This window comes from Eubalaena glacialis, chromosome 6 (genome assembly GCF_028564815.1).
Source record: "Eubalaena glacialis isolate mEubGla1 chromosome 6, mEubGla1.1.hap2.+ XY, whole genome shotgun sequence".
NCBI classification, from domain to species: domain Eukaryota; kingdom Metazoa; phylum Chordata; class Mammalia; order Artiodactyla; family Balaenidae; genus Eubalaena; species Eubalaena glacialis.
In genome coordinates this window covers 81,188,539-81,213,140 of record NC_083721.1, presented here as the reverse complement: position 1 = coordinate 81,213,140, position 24,602 = coordinate 81,188,539, and the positions used below count along the sequence as shown (strand labels likewise).

Sequence of the window (24,602 nt, the reverse complement as noted above, 5' to 3'; positions counted from 1 at the left end):
TTGTCCCAGGTCACACAGGAGGAGGTGGCTGACTTCCAACACAGAGTTCTTGGGACAAAGAACACTTCTGCAGGGATGGAGACTGGCTTGGCTCGTATCAATGCATAAAGTTTCTGAGTCTGTAGATGTCTGTCCATCACACAGCAGACAGCAGAAAGTCTCCAAAGACACCAAGGCTGAGGAATGCGTGAGTTGAGGCAGATGCCTCCGTACTGTCCTTGGACCCCAGCAGAGAGAAATTGTTTATGAAGCCAGGAGGTGCTGAGCCTTCTCACTTCACAGAAAGGGCAAAATCTCCAAGGCCCAGGGGAGGAAAGGACACATACATTGGTGTCAGAAGGGCTATAACTGAGGTCATTCATCTAAAGCTCAGCCTAGAGCTCTGAGTGAGAAATAAAGTGAATGAAGCTGGTTAAAACAACAACCAAAAAAACAAAAACAAAACAAAACAAAAGAGGAGGGAACCGGCCAGAGATAGAGGCGAGAGGTCCATCCAAAACCCCCCACCTGAGCGCTTCATGACCAGAATCTGAAGTCTTTGGTCCAGCCTGTTGCCAGGAGCCAAAGGTGTAGGTCCCCGCCCAGCCAGCAGGAGCAAGCCCCGGCCTCTGCCTTTCCGAGCCCCGCGGCCAGCAGCGGCTGCCCTCCGTGAGCACCTCCCACCAGGTGAAGAGCTGGGGAAACAGACTCGGCTATCCAAGTCTCAATTCCGGCACAAGGAAAAAAATCCCAGAACAAACCGACTTGACTTTTCAACATTTTATTCTTGTATTTGTACAGCTATATTTTACAATTCAGTAATGCAGTTTAGACACAGCCAAACCCTGTCTCCGGAGTAGTTATAACACAAGCATGACGCAGAATGGGATGAGACAAACATTCCCAAAGAGAGCTTAGTTAGTGATAACTCCAAGTCCCTGTGTCTGCCTACACTTCCAAAAGGGATGGTGCGGTCGTTCCCCGTTGAAAACTTCCATGAAAAAAAGGCACCGTAGGACACGTTGTACAGGTATATACAAACCGAAAACTAGAACAAAACTACACATTTTTCCTTCCGCAGCTTTTTTTGTTCTTTTTTTTTTTAATACACACTTTGTAAATTGTAAACCTTCACTTGCAAAAAAATACAAATACACTGAGGCATTTTAGACAAAATATTTTCTTACTTATACAGATGCAATACTTAAAATATTCTCTTAAGTGCTCTTTCTCAATAAAGATTCTCAGATCCGTGTCTGCCTGCAGATACAAAATCGAGCCTTTAACGCAGTTTTATATTTTTAATATATCTTTTTTAGGTTTATATATATTTATTTTATATATATATATATTTATATATTTACAACTCTGCCATATATTCCTTCACCTTTGGTTAAAAAAATTAAAGCCCTCTCTTTGATAACATACCGAAGTCTCTTCTTTTAAAAGAATGCACATTTACATACAAAAGAAACATCTGATCCCACAAAACATATACATTCCTCATTTTGCAGACTAAGTCAAGTCAGAACTTTTGCATACTCCCCCAGCTTTGATATATAAAATGATTTTGCTTTTTGCTGACATGGTTCGCCTTACACATAGGAGAAGAAGCAGTATTATTTTCTTAATGTTTTACGGCAGTGGGGGAGGGGAGCAGCCTTGGCTCCCCCTCCCCCCGCCCCTCCCCCACCCCCCCACTCCCCCAGCTATGATTTGCACTAGTGGATGAAAGAGGCACTACATCATGGGATGAACATGGTAAAGTGTTACAGTATCCTTTGGGTAGATTCTGAGAAGGGGCTCGAATGGAAAGCATCAACACTCCATGCTTCAGCAGGCTTTGGGGAGCTCCGGGGGCAGGTCAGTGGCGGACACACGGTATTGCACCTTGGTGTTGGTAATGGCACCGTGCTTCTGGCGCAAGTGAAGACGCAGCTGGCTTTTGTGACGGAAATGCAGGTTACATTTCTCACACTGGAAGAGAACCAGAGGCAAACTGTTAGTCATCAACTCAAGAAACATGTCATTACTCAAGGACCTTGAGAAGGAGATTCTCCCTTCAAGGGATGGGGCAGCTCTTCCCTCTGGAAGGCCAGTTTGAGAACCCACATGAATTCTGGCTTCTGCTAAGGGGCAAGTGAGTTGTGTACAAATGTCCCTTCCTTGCTTTCCAAAGTGTTGGTCATGTTTTTACCCTGCTTGAGATGCATTTCCCTGCTTCAGCTCCACAAGTTCAAGTCTAAACCAAAAATGCAGTTCCGATGCAGACTCCCCAAATTTTTAAGGCTTTCCTGAATCCCTCAAGGATGAAAATAATCCCTCTTTCCTTTGACTTCTGTAAGATTTCTAGCCTTGCCGTGTAATGCCATCCCATGCATTAGCATCCTTCTCAGGTAGGGAATCCTTTGATGGTGGTGATCACTTCTTACTAAACTTTGTAATCTTCCCAGTTCCTAATAGAATATACCTCAGACAATTATGCAATAAATCGGAACATATTTGGATAAATGGATTAGAACAGTCTGAATTCATGAAAATTCTGGAATCTAGGATATGCTTTAAAAATGCAGTTATATTCCTTTAAGTTAGTGTGTATACCTCAGATCAGCTAACAAGGCATTAGCAAGTAGAGCTGTTTCTTGCTTTGATTCAATGAATGGATGATAATGGTTTTAGTGGGAAAGTTCTTTAAAAGTAAAATGGATGACTAAATGTAATGGGGTAACCTGATGCAATCCTGGAACAGAAAAACATTTTAGGTAAAAACTAAGAAAACCCAAATAAAGTATGGACTTCAGTTAAAAATAACATACCAGAATGGGTTCATTAGTTGTGATGAATGTACCCTAGTAATAAGACGTTAGCAACAGGGGAAACTGGGTGCATATGGGAACTCTCCATACTATTTTTGCAACTTTTCTATAGATCTAAAACTATCCCCTAATAAAAGTGTAATAAAATATGTTCATATAGAGAATATGTTTTAAAATAAAAATGGAAATAAATTTAGAAAAATAAACAAATTAAGTGGGCAGGCAGTGAGTAGAAAGAGCCCCGGTCTTGGGAGACAAGGGCCCCTCATATCTATGGCACCCACTGTTGTGCGTCCTGAGTGCGGCACTTCTCTCTGAGCCTTGGCTTTTCCTTCTGTAGGGGGCCGAGTCAATATACCCTGAAGGTCATTCTTAGCTCTGACATTCCTGTGCATCTAAACACCCAGAAAATAATTAAAACAGCAAATATGTATTGGACTCTCACTATGGGCCAAGCACTGTTCTGAACACTTCAGGGAATCCATTAATTTAATACAACTCCATGAGGTAGGTGTTATTATCAGGCTAATTTTACAGATGAGAAAATTAAGGTACTGAGAAGATGATTAATTTGCCCAAGAACAAAAGCAAGTAAGAAGATATTCACTCAAGGATTGATAAACAACTGAATGAAAATAACCACCTTTTCAGGTTAACATTTGCGATACGGGTTAACGATTCATTCATTCGTCCTTGTGCCCATCACAACCTAGAGCGATGCCATAAACTCAGCAAAGCCAGCCTCATCTATAACAGTAGTTTCCACACCTGTAAACCATGGGACTCTTTTTTCAAATTAAATGGAAACTGGAAAGGGAAAGAGACTGCTGCTGTCTCATTCCAGTCCTGCCCTGCGGGGTTGCAGAACCTCAATGATTGAAAGAGCACAGTTTGAAAACTGCTCATCTACAGCATCTTCACTATTTCATAGAGAAAGAAAACTGTGGCCCAGTGAGAGGGTCAGGGTTTGCCCACAGCCCTAAAAAGGGTCATTGTCAAAGCTGGAATAAGAACCCAGATATCTCAGCTACCTGGCCAGGATCTTTCCCCTTTACAGCAGAGATCGGCAAACTGTTTCTGTAAAGAGCCAGACAGTAAATATTTTACACTTTGTGGGCCTGATATTCTCTGACACAACTACTCAGCTCTGCACTGTAGTGTGAAAGAGGCCAGAGACACGTAAACAAGTGAGCCTGGCTGTGTGCCAACAAAACCTTATCTGTGGACGTTGAAATTTAAATTTTATATAATTTGTATGTCACAAAATATTATTCTTTTGATTTTTTTTTTTAGCCATTTGAAAGTATAAAAACCATTCTTAGCTCATGGAATTTCAAAAATTAGCCCACAAGCCACAGTTGGCTGAGACCCTGCCCTAGAACACTGTGATTCCTATGGCCTGATCATGGCCTTTTGCTGCTGGTCACCTGCAATTGCCTTTTCTCTGTTTTTTTCCCTTGTATCACCACATTCTTCTGGGTCTCCTCCTACTCTATTGACTGCTCCTTCTCAAACACCTTAGCTCCTCTGAAGTGGACATCTAGCCCAGTTTAGGGCCGTGTTGGAAGCACTCAATAAGCAATTGTGGAATGAATGAATGACTCCGATATCTATGTCTTCACAATCTAGACCTCTTTCCTAAGGCCCAGATCACCTAGCCCAACACCCCACCCTTTAAAGATGAGCAAACTAAGACTCAGGCCAAGGTCAAGCTGGTTGTCTTTGAAAATCAGGCCTAAATCCAGGTCTTAGGACCACTAGAGTTCAGTGGTCATCCCACTGCGTGCCTGAGATTAGAGCAAACAGTCCTGTGGCCTCAGCCCTCCACCTCCCCACCCGTCCCAGGCCAGCCAGCAGCCATGAGAGGCTAACGTACATGGTAAGGTTTCTCTCCCGTGTGGATTCGCAGGTGGCTCTTCAGAGTCTGAAGGTGCCGGAAACGGGTGCCACAGATTTCACAGGGATAGGGCTTCTCGCCAGTGTGGATGAGCACGTGGGCGCGGAGGTGGGCCACCTGCGCAGACGAGCAAAGAGCGAACTGAGAGGCTCTGCCGGGGTGGGCTACAGACACCCCGCAGCCTCTCAGCGGCACCCGGGCTTAGGGTCCTTCCCCAGCCCTCTGCTCACCTGGACAAATCTGGCTCCGCACGTTTCGCACTTGTAGGGCTTCTCTCCGGAGTGAATTCGGGTGTGGGTTTTCAGGTTGGCTGGCCGGTTGAACTGGGCCCCGCAGATGTTACAGCGATAGGGTTTCTCACCTGTTACCGAGAGAAGGGGAAAAGGCAAGCCACACTCAGCAGAGGTCTCCACAGTCCCCGGGCCCTGGATTTCAAAGCAAGCTGCCCTTCCTGGGGCCACTTTGGCTTTCTTTCCCTTGGAAGATGTCAGAGAGAGGCGTCAGGGGTTGGCCACCCCCGCCTGCCAGCCCTCTCTTACACACGCACCAGCACATCTCGCCCACGACCAGGGTCAAGAAGCAGGTGGTGACGCGGAGGGAGGGAAACGACGCAGGGCGTGGGACAAGGAGGGAGCGAGGTTCCAAGAACCAGCCTTATCATTGGGATTATCTAACTGTGGGACATGGACATGTCACTCTCCTTCTCTGGGCCTCAGTTTCCCTCTCTGGAACCCGAGGGGTGAGTTTAGATGACCTGGGAAGGCTCTTCCAGCTCTTCCCTCGGGTAAGACTGATTCAGTCATCAACCCACTCCCCAGAGAGACACAATCAGGCCGCTCTAGTTTCTTTCTTTGAGAACAAACATGCTTTTCCGCTTGTGGCAACTACAGCTGGATTCCATTTGCAAGAGAGCTGGGGCCCGAGTTGGAGTAGCTGCTCAGACAGAGGAAACCAATAGAAGGGCCGAGCCTTCCTTCATGGAAAGTTTCTGGGATAACAGATCCATTTAAAATACCAGGAGAGAGTCAACTTTGGACAACAATCAGGTTATTAGACGCTACCTGGGAAAGGAATGTGAGTTGATAAGGAACAGGCCCTTAGAGGGAATCAAGAGACCTGCTGCGTTTTTCTGATTTATAAAAACCAAATCGACTTTGCCCTTCTCAGCCAAAGTTTCTTCCCCTGTACAGTGGGATTAACACTTCTGACCCCAGCAAAGGTGGAGAAGCAAGACAGAGCGTGTCAGAGGAAAGACAAAGGATGCAGGGAGTGGCTGGGTCACTAAGCAAAGACGTGACAGGGCTAGGCCCGCACTCAGGCCAGGACAGCACCTGCTCCCTGCCTCACCCCACCGGGCACCAAGGCCCTACAGTGCTTTCTCGAGAACGCTCTCCCCGTCCTGCCCCTGGGGAACCCTGGTGAGCTCGGGGGGTGGGGGCAGGGTGTACAGGGCCATACCCGTGTGGACGGTCTTGTGGCTGGCGAGGTTGCCCTTGTAGCGAAAAGAGGCCTGGCAGCGGTCACACTTGTAGGGTTTGTCACTGTGGGTCTGCATCATATGCCTCTTGAGGGAGGCCTCCTCAGAAAAGCGGCAGTCACACTCATTGCAGAAGAAGGCCCCATTCTCTGTCGGAGGGTGGGAGGGGGCACCAGCATCAGAACCACAAGGAAGGGAGGTAGGGCTCCGAGGCCTCCCTCCTCCGGAGCTACCCCCAGGGCCAAACTGAGCCCCCAGCGCCCTGTCTGCCCAGTGTTCACGGGAGCCCAGAGCAAAGGGCCTGTGTGGATTCTCTTTTTCTTAGCGTTTAGAGTCTCGATCGTGGAGGAGAAAGGAGACAGATTTGAATATTAAGGTATAGGAGGGAAACTCAAACCCACAGGTACCCACATGGCCTGCACCAGCTTGAGGAAAGCTTGGCACTTCCTTCTCTCGAGAGCTCCGAGGACTGACTTTCCTTATCAGGTCATAGTTCTACTTACATTCATACACAGAAGCCCTCGGGTAAGACAGCCTCTGTCTGTGTCTCTATCTCCAAAATCAGGATAATAAACCCCTGTCCTGCCTACCTCGCAGGAGCACGTTGTATAACATAAAGCATCATAGGAATGTAAGATATGAATCAAAGTCAAAGATACTTTGAGGTCATCGAAGGAGGAATTAACGATGACCATGGTCACCCTTGCACCTATCTGGACTTCATGTCTCCCAAACAGTTCTGAGATAGGGAGACCAAAGATGATGGTGGAAGTAGAAACAGAGGCCCAGAGAGAAGCAACTGGAGTGTAGAGCAAAGGCAAATGGCCACGGGGCCAGGAGGGGACAGTCCCTGCTCTCCCAACTATCGGTCCATGACCCTGTGCCAAGCCTCTCAGTGTAAATAACTAATTTTTTCTTTTGTTTTAACAATTTGGAAATGACACATCATGGTGGTTTACCCCTGAAGAGGTATCACTGGGCTATCCTGCTACAGACAGAGATGGAGGAAGAGGTAAAAACTGGGGAGGCCAGTCACACACTATCCAGAAACGTCAATTAATAATCAGTTCAACTAATCGAATTCAGCTAACAAAAACTGAGTGCCTACTCTGTGCTAGACTCACTAGGCCCGATGGGAAATGCAAGCATGAATAAGGCCGGATGCTTCTCCTTCTAGAACGTACAGCCTAGCAGGGTGAACCAACATGCACACCAATCAGTTTGGGTCCAGAGGGCCTGAGAAGGCTCCGGGAGCTAGTTATAGCCAGCCCCACAGCCAACTTTGCTGGAAGGAAGCTGAAAGGGCTGTGTGGTCCTTCTGTAGTCCCCCAGATTAACTCGAATTCCCCATCCCTTGCTTTGGTCAGCCTAGTTCCCTACGAGGTCAAGAGTGGGACTATGGGTTGGTGATTTAAATGCCAAAGGACTTCCAACCAGGGGCTTCTCCCAATCAATGACAACAGCGTAAATAAAATGGAAACACAAGGCCTGTGGAGCAGAGGCAGAGGCCAGGGGAGGGAGGGGAAGGAACTCACCACAGCTGGAATCTGAGTACTCAGACTGGGTCTCTCCCAGCTCCTCAGGGAACGTGGGACCAGTGGCGTGGAGGCACATCTCTGCATGCTGTGGGGACTGAGAGCCACAGGACGTGCACTTGGGGGCGTGCAGGTAGAGCGGAGAGTGGCTCTCACTGCTGCTGCGTGGGGAGCCGGTCAGGGACCTGGGGGGAGGAGGAAAGGGCCTCAGCAGCTGGAGCAGGGCAGGGCGCTCTGCCTGGCCTTTGTGCATCCCCTCCTCCCTGTGCTCAGGGCAGCCCAGAGACCACTTGGAATCTGGAGCCACAGAGTTATTTGTCCCCAAGCCTCCCTCCAAATAGCAGACACATCGAGATCACGGACGGGGGCCACACTGAGCCCAAACTCCACTCCCGGGGGCCACACTGAGCCCAAACTCCACTCCCGGGCCCAGTTTCCTCCCCTCAGTGCCACAGTCCACAGCCTCCCTCGGTCCAAGGCAAGTAAGAGGACTCCCCCCTGCCACAGAGATTGCAGGAGCTTGGGATTCTTGGAATGCTCATCTACCATGGAGGGGAATTCTCTCTCTCTGTGACAATATACCGAAGCTTAAGGTCCTTCCTTACTTAGGCCAGTTAAATCAATAGGCCTTGGCCCATACCTCCAATGTGCTCAGCATTTCAGGCAAGAGCAGAACACAGCCCCCTGCCTCCATCAGAAGTGACCCCAGAACCCTGCCCAGGTAAGCCCCGACCCCAGGTCCGGACTGCCTCTGAAATCACCTGTTGACGATGTTATTGAGCCTGCTGGCCTGTGGGATGGTGGAGTCCTCCCCATTGGTGCTGAGCTTAGTTGGGGACTGGAGGTCAAGGGTCTCGGGCTCCATGGGCGGCTGGCAGGCTGGCGGGGCAGTGTAGGCTCGAGGGGAAAGGCGGCCCAGCTCGGCCTGCTCGGGCCCCTCTGGTTTGGCATTCTGATTGAGGCTGTTGAGCACGATGAACTTGTACTTCTTCCAGTTGCAGGCTTTGGGGTCAGTGGGGCTTTTGGCCGGAGGGGACCCGGAGGTCTGGAGGATGCAGGCGTTCTTGCTGCTGCAGGACTCCGTGGGCGAGTTGGGCTGGCAGTCGGACTTCTGGGGGCTCTGCGGGCTAACCAGACCCTTCCGGTTCAGGGGTGCATTGGGCGGCTCGAAATGCAGGGCAATCTCATCCTCCGACGAGGGCCTCTCTTCCTCTTTGCCGGCCTTGTCACAGGCGAAGTATGGGGCGCTCCGGGCCGAGGGGGCAGCAGGCTTGGGGCCCTCGGCCACACTGTAGTGCATGTCACTCCGTGCCTCCTCCAGGGCTGCCTCCTTGGGTGAGTACACATTGTTGTGGCCCACAGTGGGGGACAGCTCCATGGCCGGCCGACTGTACTCACTGGGGACTGGCCTGGCGCTGTCGCAGGGGAGGGTCCGCTCCTTGGGGAAGGGGTTGGCCACAGGCATCCGGGCATCCCGCAGCTCCTCGTCGGAGAAGAGGAAGCTGCTGACCGGAAGGTGGCCATACACGGGGTACGAGGCTGGCGGCGTGGACAGGCCATTGTACAGGCTGGGGGCGAAGGCTCTGCTCTCACAGCCAGGGGCGTTCCTCAGGGGCAGGCTGTTCTCCACCACCTCCCGGCCCCGATAGGCCATGATGTCTTGGGGCATCAGCATCCGGCTGTTCAGGAAGTCTTCACGGGGAGGCTTAATGGCAGGGACCATCTCTGCTTCACTGCAGGAGCAAAAAGAGAGAAGACCCCGGCCTCCAAATCAGAACCTTCCAAGTGACACTGGTCTATGAAACCACATTTGCACTTGAGTCAGCCAGACATGGGCGATGTGGCCCTGGAGTAGGGAAACACTTGCAGTTACAAGGCAGTTCCGCTAAAAGTCTAGCAATCTAGCCCACAGCTGGGGAAACAAAGCCCAGAGAAGGGAAGTGAGTTACCCACACAATCAGTGCCTGTTAAGACGTGATTTTGTATGTTTAAGTCCCATATGTATACATATGCATGAATCTATAATTATTCAAATGTTATAGAATATAAAGCTGTCAGAGTCCTTATCTTATTTCATCCTTACAGAAGGGATGTAGATCAGGAATTACTGTCTCCATTTTACACACCTGGAAACTCAGCTTCAGGGAGGGAAGAATTTATACGATGTTGGTGCCACATGTTTGGAGGGTCATTGTCATACTGGTGCCCTGTGAAGAAGGGACTCGCTCTACATACTGCCTGGAGCCGTGGGGAAGTTTACTTTGGAGAACAGGCAGCACGTGCCAGCGTAGGAAGCCCTGGCTCTGCAGCCGCCAGACCTGGTTTCCAGTCCCCGCTGTGCCACTTAGCAGCTCTGTGACCTGGAGCAAGTTACTGAACGCTCCAAGCACAAGGCCTGACCCAGAGAAAGCATTCATAATGATGATCTTGCCACCATTATCACCCACAGGAGACAAAGAGCTCAAGCTGCGTATACGTGAAGGGACATTTTGTGGGAGAAAAATAGGCCAGCTCAGTCTGACCGCAGTTAACAGAGCTAGAACCAGGGAGTGAAGGTGAAGGGAGCCAGATTTCAACTCGCCGTAAAGAAGATTTCAACTCTCCTATCCAAGGGAGAACTGCATGGCATGGCTCTGGGAACACTGAGTTCCTGGCTCCTGGAGATGTTCAAACAGAGGCCGGAAACCTTTCTGTCTGAGAAGGGATGCAATTGCCCTGGAGTAGCTGAATCAAACGGTTCTACAGAAGTCAAGGCCCAAGTCTCTGTCCCACTTAGCAAAGATCTTCCCTTCTTTGGCTCTCAGGTTCCTCATCTTTCCGTGATAGTCATGTCTTACCAGCCCTCAGGTAGGGGGCTAGACCCAGTGAACCCAATTTAATTCAATAAATGTTCTCTCTAGTAGGAGCAGGGTGACATAAAAGATGAGTAAAGCAGCCCACAGTCTGGTGGGGGAACTAAGGGGCATATGTAAATAGTTACAGTGGAAGCCTAAAGGAGAACTAAAACATGTATGCAAATAGTGAAAACAGAGGCAAAGCCTAAAAGACAGGCAAAAGGCTTTCAGACACAGCCGAAGAGCTGAGGAAACAGCAAAGTGATAACTGCACAAATGTCTATGAAGAAGCTGGCATCCAGGCGTGGTCTTGCAGGATGGGTGGGAGGAAAGGGTCTATCAAGCGAATGGAAGGAAGCAAGAAGTGGGGATGCACACGGCATACCTAGGTAGCAGGAGTGTGCAAAAGCAGTGGAAAGGTAGGCTGTGGCGTATCACAGTGGATTATTTTTTCTGCGTGCAAGCATTATCAAGCGTTTCTGACCCTGTCTGATCCCTTCCATCTCCAAGGCTTCCATCTGGGCGGCAGCTCACCTGGCCTTGATGAACTTCCGGCAAGTGTCCACAACATGCTCCATCTGCAGGTACATAGCTGTGGCCATCACGGCCATGATGTTGCCCTCCCGCAGATTGAGCCGAGACGTGTACATGAAGTCCAGGAGGATGCAGAACCCCTCCGGGTTGATCTCAGGATCCAGGTTGATCACACTGAGGTTGCATTTCAGCTGGTCTGTGAAGATGCTGTAGAACAGGCCACTGTAAAACAAAGAAATGTCTCACTATAACAGACACATAGAAACTGTTATCAATTACAGTCAGCACGGACGCTCAGCCCCTCTCCCCTGGACCTAGCTTCAGAGCTTCCATGGCAATTAATAATAGCTGCCATTTATGGAGAATTTACTAAGTCCCAGAGAGTCATTACACACTTTACATACGCTATCCCGTGCGCCTCACAACCTTGCAAGGCAGATTCTATCCTTCTCTTCCTTTACAAACGGGGGAACTAAGATCAAAGAGGTCAAGTGATTTTCACAAAGTCACAGAACCTGTATTCTTTTGGTCTTAACTGCACAGCTTACCAGAGCTAAACTTAGCACTCATTTGCGGTAACTATTTTGAGTCTATATCTTTGGGATAAGCATTTATTTTCTTGTTCCACCAAATTGTCCTTATTTGTAAAATCTTATTGTATTTTTTTAGAAGCAAATTGGGTATTGATGACAAATAAAATGATGCCTACATCTACAGTTTACTGATTTTCTAAAAGTCCATAGACTATCACAAGGTCAATACTCCTAGGAGAGCCAAGTCAGTGTCAAGCCATGCCTCCAGGTACCACGATGTCTGGTAGAGGAAAGAGCACTCAGTGAGAGGCCAGAATTCTGGACTGTCATCTGGATTCCACTCTTTCTGAGCGTGTTACCAGAAGTGAGCTAGACTTCACCCAGTAGGTAGCTAGGCAACCTTGGGTAAGAGACTTCACTTCTCTGCACCTTGGTTTCCTTCTCTGCAAAGCAGAAACAAGAGTGTCTCCCTTACAGGCCTGTGGCAAGAATGAGAATGTAAAGGGGACAGATTGATGCCTGGCACGTAGTAAGCATTCGGTTAGCGTTAGCTATTATTTTTCTCTCTATATAAACCTCTCCACGATTTAAAACAAAGGTGCTTGTTGTAGATGTTGAATAAGTCCTCTACTAGCAATCAAGATCCCTGGCTCTACATCAGTTCACCTATGAATGTCTTCATTTTATCAACTATGAAATGAAGCTAATCGTGCCATCCATAACACAGGCCACTGTGGAGATCCAGGGAGGTGCTGTAACATAAATTGCTCTGAACACTTGAAATACTTGACAAGTATGAAGAATTAGCCAGCTCACTTTCACCAACTTACATATGCTCTGAAACACCCATAGAAATATAGTCATGGTATAAATAAATACTGTCACAGAAAAAAAGAGCAAAAGATCTCAAATTAACTTGCTTAAAATATTTTAAAACTCGCTTTCACTTTTCATTTTTTTACTGGTTCACTGAAGTTAGTCTCCATGTTTGCCCAAAACACATCTCTTCTGGAGACAGTATATGATTTCTTCTCCCTCTATCCCCACAGAACGGAAACTCTTTCTTTTCTAAAAGTGTGTTCATTCGTTTGCTTCCTGGGAACCCACTCTGCCAGGTCATGGGCTGGAGATCTGGAGAAAAATGAGATGTGATCCCAAACACAGCCAGAGGCCTCCGCGCTCCACACTGGCAGCCGGCACCATCGCTCCCCTTATATCCAGCGTCCGCCTTCCACTTCCAGACCCCTCACCTGCAGGCCATGAGGACCGTCTTATGGGCTCGGAACTGCTCCCGGCTCACCACTATGACAACATCCGTCAAGATGTCGCGGCTCCGGAGGCGATTAAGGTTGAGAAGAACGTCACTGGCATGGCGGGTGAACTGGATACAGCTGTCAGCCGGCGAGGCCATTTTTTTTCTTCACCTGAAAGAAAAGGTCAGAATCCTGTTAGTCCTCCAGAACCTGTTTCTTTCTTACCAGGAGTGTGAGAGCAGGCAGCTTAGCCTGCTCCCTTGTGTTTGCTTTTGAACAATTCATGGCCCATCTCTGGGCATTACTCGTCATGTCTGTACAATGAGCTAATAATCTTTAACCAACTTGTTAACAGAAAACCCTATTGGGGAAAGAGGAAGGGAATGAATATTTGTTGAATGTGTTTTCCACATACCAAACACGCTGCCAGCATTGAGAGGCAGTGAGTGTGTGACAGGGGAGAGAAAGCATGCTTTGAAGGTTAGCGCATGGGCCATACCTTTTGCAGGCTGTGTGACTTGGAGCAAGTTGTTTTACGGTTTCTGGGCTTCAGTTTCCCAAAATGGGAGTAGTAATTCCTATGCGGTTGTAAAACTTAGAGATACGTGCCTGGTCCACAGTAGATTCTCAAAAATCGTAGCTATTCTCATCGGCATCTCATTTCATTATCCCAGCCACCATCTGTCTCTCCTCTGCTAGGCTTCAGGATTGTCTGACTGTATCCTGAGCACCTAGCGCCTTGCTGGTGCATAGTAGGTGGCCAAATTAATGTGAACCAAGAAACGAGTAAGGGGATGAGTGATCGCACAACAGTGTTAAGACAGTCGAATGCAGGGGCAAAGGGGTGGGGGCTGGCTGTGATGGACAGGCAATCGGCTCTCTTTTATCTCATCTAATGAAAAGTGGCACCACTCACAGAGACACATACATTGGCAAATTAAAAAAAAAGTTTGTCCACAAAATTGCAAAGCATATAATTCAATTTACTTACCCAATGCCTTGATTCACAGTCCAAAATTTTGCTTAAAACCTGCAGGGAAGAGAAAAAGCAAACAGAAATTGATTTAATGAATGTAAGATTGTCCACTATAGTCTTATTTTAGGACACACATATTTAGTTTTACTTTGATAGCTGCAGCCTGCCAGCTGGTGCGGTTTTACCACAAGCTAGCAAACATTTTTTCCAGCTCGGCTCTTACGGAAACAACGGGCATCCAAAGCCATGCGATAATAATGTTTTTACCCTGAGTACTGGGAATACAATTTCATACATTAATTACATATACATAGACACATTTATTTCCTCTCTCAGAGTAAAAAATGTATGCCACCCAAAGGCCCTTGAGTTTATGGGAAAGAAAAAAATAATAAAAGTGATTCTTTCAATACTAATGAGAATGATCCTTCAGGGGCCTAAAAACTCTGGATGCTTTTCAAAAACTGCTAAAATATTATCTTTCAAGGCCTAGAATGATTCCACAAGGCCAACAGGGTCAACATCTTTATCCCTATTTCACTGATGACAAAACTGAGACTTGGGTTCAAGTGGCTTGCTCAGGACAAACAGCTAGGCAGTATTTCCTGACTAGCTGAAACACTTAAGACGGAATAAGGAATCTGCAGAATACAACCTGAGATGGTATATCTACTCTTCTCTCCTTTTTTGAAATTTCCCCTCCCATCCCTCTTGGGTCTAAGACCAGATACAGGGCTACAAACTTCCAAGTTTGTGCTTCCCCCTGCTGGTGAAAGATTTAACTGTGTGGTTTAACTGAGAACTGGCCAGGAAGCGCTTAGGAAATATGGACCCTCTCCAAATTGGTTTCTCTAAAACAAAATAATTTAAAGCATAGGTGAAAGACTCTCATTTATGATCACATGTGGGCTGCAAAACAAAACAATATTTGAAACCACACACCCCCCCATGCACGACTTTTTTTAAAGTGTAGCCCTTTAGCGTTACCTTCCGGGAAAAGGGGCCCGGGGCCAGGGAGGTCATATTGGGCCACATAAACGGTGAGTGACCTGGCCCTAGGTCTTCTGGCTTAAATTCCTGTTCCCTTTCCAAATCAGCCTACGTGCTGTAGAACATGCAAGACAGCACCCTGATGTGGGTGAATCTCATTTTTAAGTTCCTTCCCTCACACAAGCACTTTGCCCCCATTCCAGGCTGCTGAGTCTTACCAAATGAGCACTCTAAAATGAGAGGTTTCCTTGAGTCTGTAACCAAACACTCTGACATTTCTCTGTGGTCCCAAGTGCCAGTCACTCAATCTCATCGGCTTCAAGGTTAATGTGTGCATGTGAGTGAGTGGGGACGGGGAAGGAAATGGGGGAAGGGAGAGGATAGAAAAAGACAAAAGAACCTATTTATTTCCTCCTCTCCCCATTCTAACTCAAGATGGGCAAAGAGAGATACACTGAATGGGTCCTAACCAAAGTGCGACGATGGTCTCCTTGGAAAACGAATGCTGAAGACACATGTGAGGTTTATTTATAAACCTTCCCCTCTTCCCCCATGGAAGAGATCCCTCAACCCTTCTGGAATACCTAAGGCTGCCCTGGAACAAGCTTCAAACACCATCTTGCCTGTGGATTTCCAGTCACAGACTTTTGGAACCACAGGAAGCCCAGATTTGCCATTTCACCTTGACAAGTGGCAGTGACTCACTCCAGATGCGGAATGAAACAAACAAACAAAACAATTCCCCTGGGTCCACTGTCAGCCAGGCCCTAGGCTGGGCACTTTCCACTGTAAACCTCTCGGCCTGGCTTGACCAAAATCAATGCGCATACACTAAGGCCCCTGTCCTTATTAAGTCCACTCCTTTCTCAGCTAGCTTTGTCTTCGGAGCCCTGCAACTAGTGAGTATGTGGGTTACAGTGGGTGTGGGCAACGCTGCCGCCCTCTAGATGCTGCAGGTGCGGGAGCACTACAGCATCTGGTTTGTTTTTCGGGACCACTCAGCTCTTTCCCATCCATTACTGTGGCTGATAACAATAACAGCCCCCATTTACTGGGACGACACTGAGGCTCCAGGGGATGTCTTGCCCAAGATCTCAGAACTAATTCCAAGCAAAGCCCGGGACAAACCCCGTCTCCTAGCTTCGGCCATCCCACCAATACCAAACACAAGACTCATTCCACAGAAACAACCAAGAGAGCAGAGCTGTCAAGGAGAAACTGACATCTGCAAGGGCCCAGACGTGGACTCTCCCCACCCCAGCCAGCCCCAGTCGCCGAAACCACCAAGTGAGAGTTAAACATGGTCTTTTCCACCCCACACACGTTCTCTCCTTTGGCGCTTTCCCTGTGTATTTTCAATGAGGCACCTTGAGAAGGCAGATCCTTTAAAGGGTTTGAAGAAGAAAAGAAGAGGGAACTCCCCCTCCAAAAAAAAAAAAAAAAAGTCAAAGAGAAAGAAGACAGCAGAAAGGAGAGGGAGAGAGACAAGAGGTGAGGAGAGCAAAGCCAGCCAATATGAAAGACCCCAGCCTTTTCCTCCCGCCTCCAGAGGCAGCCCCCGTCTCTTGCTCACACACAAGGGCACAAACTCGAGCCCTGCGGCCAGGGCAAGCCCGCGCAGATCCGCAGATTCGCCCACCCCCATCACACCGTACCTGTCTGCCAGGGACCGCCCACCCCCGGGCGTGCTGCCCGCACCGCGGCCCGTCCACCTCGAAGCCCCCGCAGGCGCGGCGGAGGCCCGGCGGTACCCCGGTGGCAGCCCTTAATTTGGTTACATTCAAAAAAAACTTTTCGTGCACCTCGGTAACGAACATTATGTGTGCCTTTTTTCTTTCTTTCTTTTTTTTTTTTTTTTTCCTGTTACGCCGTCAAGGCAGGGGGCAGTGAGGGGAATGGCACAACCCTCTCATTCCCGGAACGTAGTCGATCTCAACTCAGCGGATTTCAAAGAACACTCTCTGCCTATCGCCGGCTCCAACGAGAAGTAACTTTCCAGGAAGCTGCCGACCCGGACGGCCGCCAGGATCGCAGCCTGCGCCGCGCGGGCCGCCGGGGATTCACCCGGCGAGGTTGGCGGAGGGGGTGGGCGCCCGGGGAGGAGGCTTGCGAGGAATACGGCACACTTTCCCCTAAATACCTCGTCCGCTCCCGGTCCAGGACTCCTATAGTTCACTAGTTCAACCCTTTCCCCATAACAATTTCATAAATAGGGAAAGTCAGGCACAGCTGGTCTAGAACCCAGGATTTCGAGTCCAATCCCAGGCTTATTTCATGACTTCAAGTTGCCGAATTCCGGTGTTTGTTTGCCTGGTGTGTCTTTTTTTCTCTCTCTTTCTCTCATTTTGCTTGCCCCCCGCCCCTCCCCCTGTTTTAAAGGGAGTGGTTAGGCGAGGCCTCAAGGTCAAAAAGATGGAGTCCCGAGGACTGAGGGTCTCCATCCAGCGCGCCCCAGCCGAGTTGGAGGAAAACTAAACCGAAAGCCCCTTCCGCCTACGTTGGCAAGAAGGCGAACCCAGCTCGGCTCGGTTTCCGCCTAAGATCTTTAGAATAGGAGCTGTCAGGCCGAACCTGGCCAGATTTCGGAATTTCCGAATCCGATTTCTCCGAAACCATGGAGAAAAGGTCGGGATTCGGCAGGGGCCTGGGCGCAAACCCTATCGCGTTCATGGGCGCGCTCCAAGGTGGCCTCGCCTTCCCGTGGCCTTCCTCGGAATTATAATCCCTGGGCGCCATCGCCTAATCGGTCTCAGTATCGGGCTCCAAGAGGCACTTCTGGGGGCCGGGAGGTGGGGAGTAGGGGGCGCGAAAGATGCAACCTGTAAGGCCGCAGTCCACTCCTAAAACTGGCGGGTAGCGTCACAGTGCGCCGCGCATCACATCAGCAGCGGAGGCGGGGTCAGTAAAGACTGGGCCTCTTTGGCTTCATAAAATCCCACTTTCTCATCCCTTCGCCCGGTGGGATAAAGATGAAAGCAAAGGCTGAAATTTAATATGGGATGGGTTGAGAATCTAGGAAGGGAAGCTAAAATTAAGTAAATGCACTTATTGGAAATTAGGAGTCCCGTGGTTCCGGGACTAGCTCAAACCTAATCATGTTTTACCGCTGCCTAACACTAGAGGGAGCCCTCCATCAAGGCTTAAAACCGACAACTCCTTGTCGCCCCGCCCCTCCTTCCCATTGACCTAGTTTAGACACAGTCTCCCGATTTGGAGAATGCCTTCCGCGCTTCCCCCTTCAATATCCCGTTCGGGTTTTGGATTATTGGTAATCTAATAACTCCAATAACTCGTTGAGAAATCCAAAGGAGAATCTGGAAGTGCAAAGCACTCTTTAGGGGCAGGGACGGGGGATTTTTAATAAGGCTGGAGCTGCCGCAGTGGAACCAGCATCAGGGCTCCTTCCGGAGCGCTCCCTTTCTCCGCAGCGTCTCAGCTAATGAGCTGCTCGGGTCTAGCCATGGTGATCTGGAGGTGGCGGGGTAGGGTCAAACCGCCGAGTTGTTTTTGTTTTGGGGGAGAAACACTCCTCGCGCTCTTGGCTGGGGGGCGGGAGGGTAGGAAGACAGTAGATGAAAGTGAATTTGATAACGCGGTGGCCTCGGCAGCCGCTTTGGGTGACCGAGGAGGTGTTCAGGGACATTATGTCCTGACTTTCATTTCTATCACACTTCCTGCCAACAGCGCTCTTGCAAGCCTGCAAGCTTCTAGGAAATGCAATAAAATAGAGGGATGTGTTTTATCATCAAGATCTGAAGAGGAGCTGCAGAAGGGACGCTCCCCAGGCGCCCAGCTCGTGACGGCCTTCCAGAAAGGGCCGGCAGTCGATGCCAGCAGACCACGAGCAAAGATATTTTGGCCATCCTGGCTGGACTGGGCTCGGCCTTTGCAAAAGGTCTGGCGGGAGAGAGGAGAGGCATGATCTCCCCAGGCAAACAATGCCTTTAAAAATCCGATCTGGACAGAAGTCAGCCAAGGTCTTTATTCACGTTAATGAAGATGGAAGGCACTAACTGTCCTTGGAAAGCGATGAGTCAAACTTGACTGCTCTTCAAACACGTCCCCAGATTCGTTTCCAACCCGAACAGAGGCGCGTTTCTCCGACGCGGCCTCCAACAGCTCCCGCAGCGGGAGAGGCGGAACTCGATTCCGGCGGACCAGGGCGGTGGAAACAACGGCTTCTCCCGCGGGTGTGCGCGCCTGCGGTCGCTAGGGGTCGCCAGCACGCGGTCGCGCGTTTGCCATCTTAAATTTTGAGCTCCGAGAAAGAAAACTTTGCTGAGAAGCTGTTGTGGATTTCACTCTGCCTGTCCATAGGACCCACACACACAATTGATTTCTCGCCAAGCCACTAAGCAAAGTTTGGAAAGAAGGGGAAGAGAGCTATTTCAGGATCCAAATGTGAGCCTCGGGAGCAGCGAGGTGCATCTCTGCAAGTCTAGGGACTGGGCTTTAATCACGCCCTAACACACACACAGCCCCCTCCCAAGAACTGAGACTCCCACCCCTGAGCACTACCGTAGGCTTTTCATGTCTGTTACTGAAACTCTTGGGCCATGCTTTCTAAACAAATTCCTCGGAGACAGCTGGGGAACCCTTTCCAACAATGGTTACCTAAGAGGTTAAAATCATGGCTCCCTCTGACTTCTGCTCCTTTCTCTTAGATAACTCAAAGAGGCGGAGATAAACTCGCCTTTGACTTTAAGTCACTGACCTGGAATTCAGAAGCTTAAAATCTGGTTCCGGTTAGGTCACTAACTCACCATTAACCCTCTCATCAGGCCTGTTTCCTCAACTGTAAAGCGATATATGTCCTAGAGCCCCTGTGGCATCCCTCCACTATTGACTTCTCCGGGGGAGAGGCCACAGCGACTGGGAAATCGTGTTTTCAGAACCCGGTACTTTTTGGTTCTCTTAGCGGAGGCAGATGCCAGTCGCTGAGTAGCTGTGGATGGAGCAAGCATCCGCAGGCTTTCTAATTTTCATCCATCGTACCAAAACTTTGGAGGTTGGGTGTCATCCTCATTGGAGGGTACCCTCCCTCTGTCAGTCCTAGCACCTGGTTGGGATACTTGGGGACCCGTAGGTGACGCGGTCGGTCCACTGCCCTAGGCGGGGAACTCAGCCAGGACCTACCACTAGGTGGCGGACTCAGTCCGTGCGAAAATCGCCGCGCGACCACAGCTTTTCACACCCGACTGCCCCCCACCTTTTTGCTGTTGTTGTCTCTTAAGGGAAGCGGGGGGGTGCCTCTATAGAGCAAAGCTGGAAAACACTGAATTTACGATGTAATTCCTTCTTCCCGATGCTCAGGCCTCTAGCAACCGAAACGCGGTATCTGGAGCTGCGTTCATGTATTATACCTTGATTCTTCCAACCCGAAAGGCTGAATGTATTGGGAAGAGAAAGAAAAGGTGCACATGTCTTCAAAAAGCAGAAGGCACTCGACGGCATTACCAGAGCTTTCTGCCAAACACTGGTCGACCAGCAAAAAAGTCGGGAATAAACTGATTCCGACGTAGAAAAGGGGTCCTGGAGGCTTAACAGCGCTCGGCTAAGCCGGGGATGGGGGAGTGGGGACGAGTTGGTCTTTTGGTGGGGCTCTCGTCTCAGAGTGGGAGGCGGGGAGGGTTGGGAGGAGCCGTTCCTGGCTTCCAGTGGGGCGAAGAGAAACCGGCCAGCTTTCCCACAACACAGCACCCTCGCTCGGATCACTGCGGCGGCTTTCCCACTTGTTGCGCAGTGCAGGCAACTGGCGCGCGCCACACTACTTTGACTCCCAGAGGACTCCAAACCCGGCTACGGATCAGCCTACCATTGCCCCAGTCCATCCACAAACCTCCCTCCCCGACCCACCCCCGCATACACCATCTTCACCGCCAGCAAAACTACAGGACTTCCAGTCGCTATGGTTTTTTACACCAAAACATTCCTCCTTGTCTCAGTATCAGACAGACAGCAGAATTCGGGTGCCCTGAGAGGTCAAGTCCAAGAGGGAAGGGGGGCTACCTCCGCCAGGAGAACTCGCCTACTTAAAGCCAACCAGGCAACCCTCCCCGAGAGAGCGCGCGCGCGCGCACACACACACACACACACACACACTCGAACTACTTCGCCTATTATGACACCATCCTAGCTTTTCTCCCTCCTTTTGAGAGATCAACTACAAAGTCCTTGTTTAAAAAGCTAGTTTTATCTCCCCTTCCTAAAGAAAAAAAAAAAATCCTCATAAGGTCATTTCACAACATTTTTCAAATATTTGACTTTTGCAAATAGATAGTTTCACCCACCGAGGGGTGGCGCTGCCGCACCACCTCCTCTGAATCGCTAAATTTTTCACAACAAAGTGGGTTGTGAGTGTGGCTACCCGGCAAAGGAGAGAGGGAAGGAAGAATTTTGACATCTAGCCATGGCTACCATTTACTCAACCAATAACTGGAACTCTTTAAGGCTCAGCAAACGACAGCTTAAGAGTTTAGAGTCCCATTCCTGTCAACCAAACCCACAATAAAAATGGGACAGGCTTTTCAAGAAAGCAAGGGGTAGAACCCTTCAAAACTGAGCATAGAGGAAATGGCCAATTGGAGAATTCCCACTTCCAGCTGCCTTCTTCAAGTTGCCCGGTTTTTACAAACAGCTACTAGCCTTATTGTCGCTACCAACAGACCCTTAAAACCAGTCAATGCTTGGGCCTGCAGTATTGGAAATCTTCCAAATAGGATATTGGAACCTTCTATTTATAAGTGGGGGGAGGGAGGACTATTTCCCATCTTCAGGTTTCTATTTTGGCCTGAAGACTCAACTACAGTCATTTTAGCAAGGGAATGCCCATCCACTGGTACTCCCTTTCCATTTCCTCCTCCCCCAGAGACAAATATCTTTTCTCCTTTAAAAAAAAAAAACACATATATTTTAAAGCAAGAATGTGATTTCACCTCGTTCCTCTGAGCTCATGTTTGCTACCTCCAGGAATAGCGGGTGGACTAGGGCCAGATGAACTTCAACTTGGGTTGCAGATTTACGAGGTTTTGTTCCAGTGCCAAAGGCTCTTAGTAGTAAATAATGAGCAAAATAGATACCTGTCTCCTGACGGATCCTGCGGGCCCCCCTCTTACTTTTTTTTAAAGTTATTTATTAAAACCACACACACCTTGCAAAGAAAAAGGGAAACTGGCAGTCTCTGTAGAGGAAGCCGGTGGCATCGCTCAGAGCCACAAACTGTATTTCTAAACAGCCCTTTCCCTGGTTCCTTCTCTCCTGCCCCACTTTTTTTCTTTTTACTTTTTTTTTTTAAGTAAAAAAATGCATCTACTGACATTTTACTTTAAAAGAAAAAGAGCAAAGCATTACAAGATTTACCTCCTGGAAACTATAAACTGAACAAAAAATCCATAAAGGATTAAATCAGTTTCCTGGGGGGGATGGCCAGCTCACAGAAGAGGTCAGGGACCCAGTAACAGCTCTGGACTTTGAGCACCCACTTTGGGGTCATTCTTTCGGCTCAGCTGTCAGGACCCCCACCACCAAGTCAAACATTTCGAGAAAGTGCACAACATAAAAAGGGTCTTTTTCATGCTTTTTTTTTAATTTGTAGGTTTGTGTACTTGTTTTCCATAGGATAGCTTTTAAAACTCATTATTGCCACACTAGTTCCATTTTTGGCCAGAGTTCCAAGATAATACGGCATCATAAAGGCAACGCAATCCACAGTTCTCAAGACGTTTACCATGGTCACTGCATCCGGCAGCGGGGTGGCCCCTCGCTCCCGATGCTCCCCAGAGCAGCCGATTTCCGAGGCTCCAACTCCCCACCCACTCCCGCCCCGGGCCGCCGCCGCCGCCGCCTTCCCGCATTCTTACTCCCTCGAGGAGAGCCACAGGTTGCAAATCCAACCAACCTCGCAATCCGTTTTTGCAAAATCACTCACAAAGATCTCCCGTTCGCGCCCGCGCCCCCTTCTCCCGCGCCAGATCACCCAGCTGGGGCCACAAAGTGCCCTTCTCTCCTCCCGGGTCTCGCACGTAGGACCGCGGGCTGGGGCTGTTTGTTTTTCCCCTCGCCCAGTGCGAGGACCTCGGGAATCTGAAGCCTTGACGCCGGCTACTCTCCGGCCCGCAGTTTTTGTTTGTTTGTTTGTTTTTACAAAGCTTGCACCATGGGAAAAATAAAATTTAGAAAAGCGGAGGAACAGCCATTGGGAGCTAACACCGAGTCACGAAGCGCCCAAAATACAAACACCGCGACCGCCAGAAATCCCGCCACCTTCCCGCTTGGCTGGGCCGTCCTGCGAAGGTTCCCGGAGTCCCCGCAAGCTGAACAGCACCGCAGGTGCAAACGCGCACCCCTTTCCCACCCACCCCCCCAAATCCCCGTCCCGCCACAAGCTTCTCTCCCCACGATGGGGAGAGGGAGCGCGCGGGGCTTCCCGACTCCCTAGACTGCAACCAAGAAAGAATAATTTTCAAAGTATTCAACATCCCCGCCCCCAGGCAAGCTAAACCTCCCCCAAAACGCAGGGGAAGGGGACACCAAAACACTCGGATCTCGTTAGGAAGATCACGGCTCTGAAAAGAAAGAGTAGAACCCATACTTCAACTGGGTTTATGAAAAACAAAAAACAAAAACAAAACGAGGAGTTCGCTTGCATTTTTCCTCCCAAATCTCGGCTCGGAGGTAGGGAATCTAGAGGACCAAGGCCGGTGGAAGGGAGCCAGCGGGGCGAGCGAGCGGGCAGCCTCCCTCCTCGCCTCCCGGAGTGACCAAGAAGGACGGAAGAGGGGAAGGAAGGAGAGGCGAGGGAAAGGAGGAGGGAGGGAGGGAAGGCGAGGCTGGAGCGAGGGAGCAAGGAAGGCAGTTTGCAAGCGAGAAAAGAGGGAAAAAACACAGCCGCACGAATCCAGCGAGATCACAAGCCGTACGCAAGCAGCAGCAGAAAGAGCGAGAGCGCTAGCGCGCGTCCTCTCCGCCGTCTGGGGCCAGACAGCCCCCAGACTTGCCCGAATCACCCCCCCCACCCAAGCACTGTCTCGTCCTTTCTGCTCCGGCCGCCCCCTAATTCCCCTCCTTCCTCTCCTCCACCTCCTTTTCAAAAACCAAAACAACACAAGGGAGGGTGGCAAAAGCCTCCCCAAACCGGCCAATTCACTCAAAGACAACAAGAATAAAATAGTAAATATATAAAAATCTATATCCTAGAGTGGGAAAGACGTGGGACTAATCTTCGGCATTTATTTTAACACCTGACAGCTACAATAAATAAATATATACATTTACATCAATAGATACACATAGGAAACTTGTAGCCAAAGCATTTGGCAAGAGCGGAAAAAAAAGAATTAAAAGGTAAAATAATGATCATGAGCAGCGGCGGCGGCAGCGGCACCAGCGGCAACAGCGGCGGCGGCGGCGGCAGCAGCAGCAGCAGCGGCGGCAGCAACAGCAATAATCACCTGGTGTCCGGCCTTTCCTAGAAACTTCTTGCATCACCACTTCTAAGAACCCCAGTTCTAAGAATCAACAGAGCTCAATTCTCGGAATTTGAGCTGCGGGCTTTACCACTGCTACGTGGCAGGGGAGGACTCGGTGTCAGCTCTCCGCGACTTTTGCCTGCTCCGGCCCATAAAAAACCCTCAAAGCCACAATATTTTCCCACTGTCCGGCATATTTCGGGTTCCTCACAGGCTGGGCGTCTCGGGTTTGGAGGTTTCGGTGTGAGGCTCGAGGGGCCAGACGGTGGCTCTCCCTCCCCGGCCCCCGGGCGATGGTACAGCCTGCTCCG

At 49.6% G+C, this 24,602-nt stretch overlaps 1 protein-coding gene across 2 annotated transcripts; it reads right to left on the bottom strand.

Moving 5' to 3' along the window:
• Positions 1-752: 752 nt before the first annotated feature.
• Positions 753-24,348, bottom strand: BCL6 (BCL6 transcription repressor). Of its 2 annotated transcripts, XM_061194359.1 has the most exons (11): positions 24,274-24,290; positions 15,043-15,140; positions 13,850-13,888; positions 12,856-13,029; positions 11,073-11,294; positions 8,466-9,437; positions 7,705-7,889; positions 6,151-6,318; positions 4,923-5,053; positions 4,672-4,809; positions 753-1,956 (listed from the first exon to the last, which is right to left on the bottom strand). In XM_061194359.1, exons 4-11 carry the CDS (start codon positions 13,014-13,016, stop codon positions 1,813-1,815), a joined length of 2,121 nt encoding a protein of 706 aa, XP_061050342.1. In that variant the 5' UTR covers positions 13,017-13,029; positions 13,850-13,888; positions 15,043-15,140; positions 24,274-24,290; the 3' UTR covers positions 753-1,812. The 2 variants fall into 2 exon arrangements, with proteins under 2 accessions (XP_061050342.1, XP_061050341.1); XM_061194358.1 differs by lacking the exon at positions 15,043-15,140 and having other exon boundaries at positions 24,274-24,348.
• Between the last annotated feature and the right edge of the window lie 254 nt (positions 24,349-24,602).

What these genes read in the sequence shown, in the direction of transcription:
- BCL6 (XM_061194358.1), bottom strand. Translation starts at nt 13,016, where the DNA reads ATGGCCTCGCCGGCTGACAGCTGTATCCAGTTCACCCGCCATGCCAGT. An exon ending in ACGGTCCTCATGGCCTGCAG is followed by an intron (nt 11,295 to 12,855) that starts GTGAGGGGTCTG and finishes TTTGTTTTACAG; the next exon opens with TGGCCTGTTCTACAGCATCT. An exon ending in GTACTCAGATTCCAGCTGTG is followed by an intron (nt 6,319 to 7,704) that starts GTGAGTTCCTTC and finishes ACCCTCCGACAG; the next exon opens with AGAATGGGGCCTTCTTCTGC.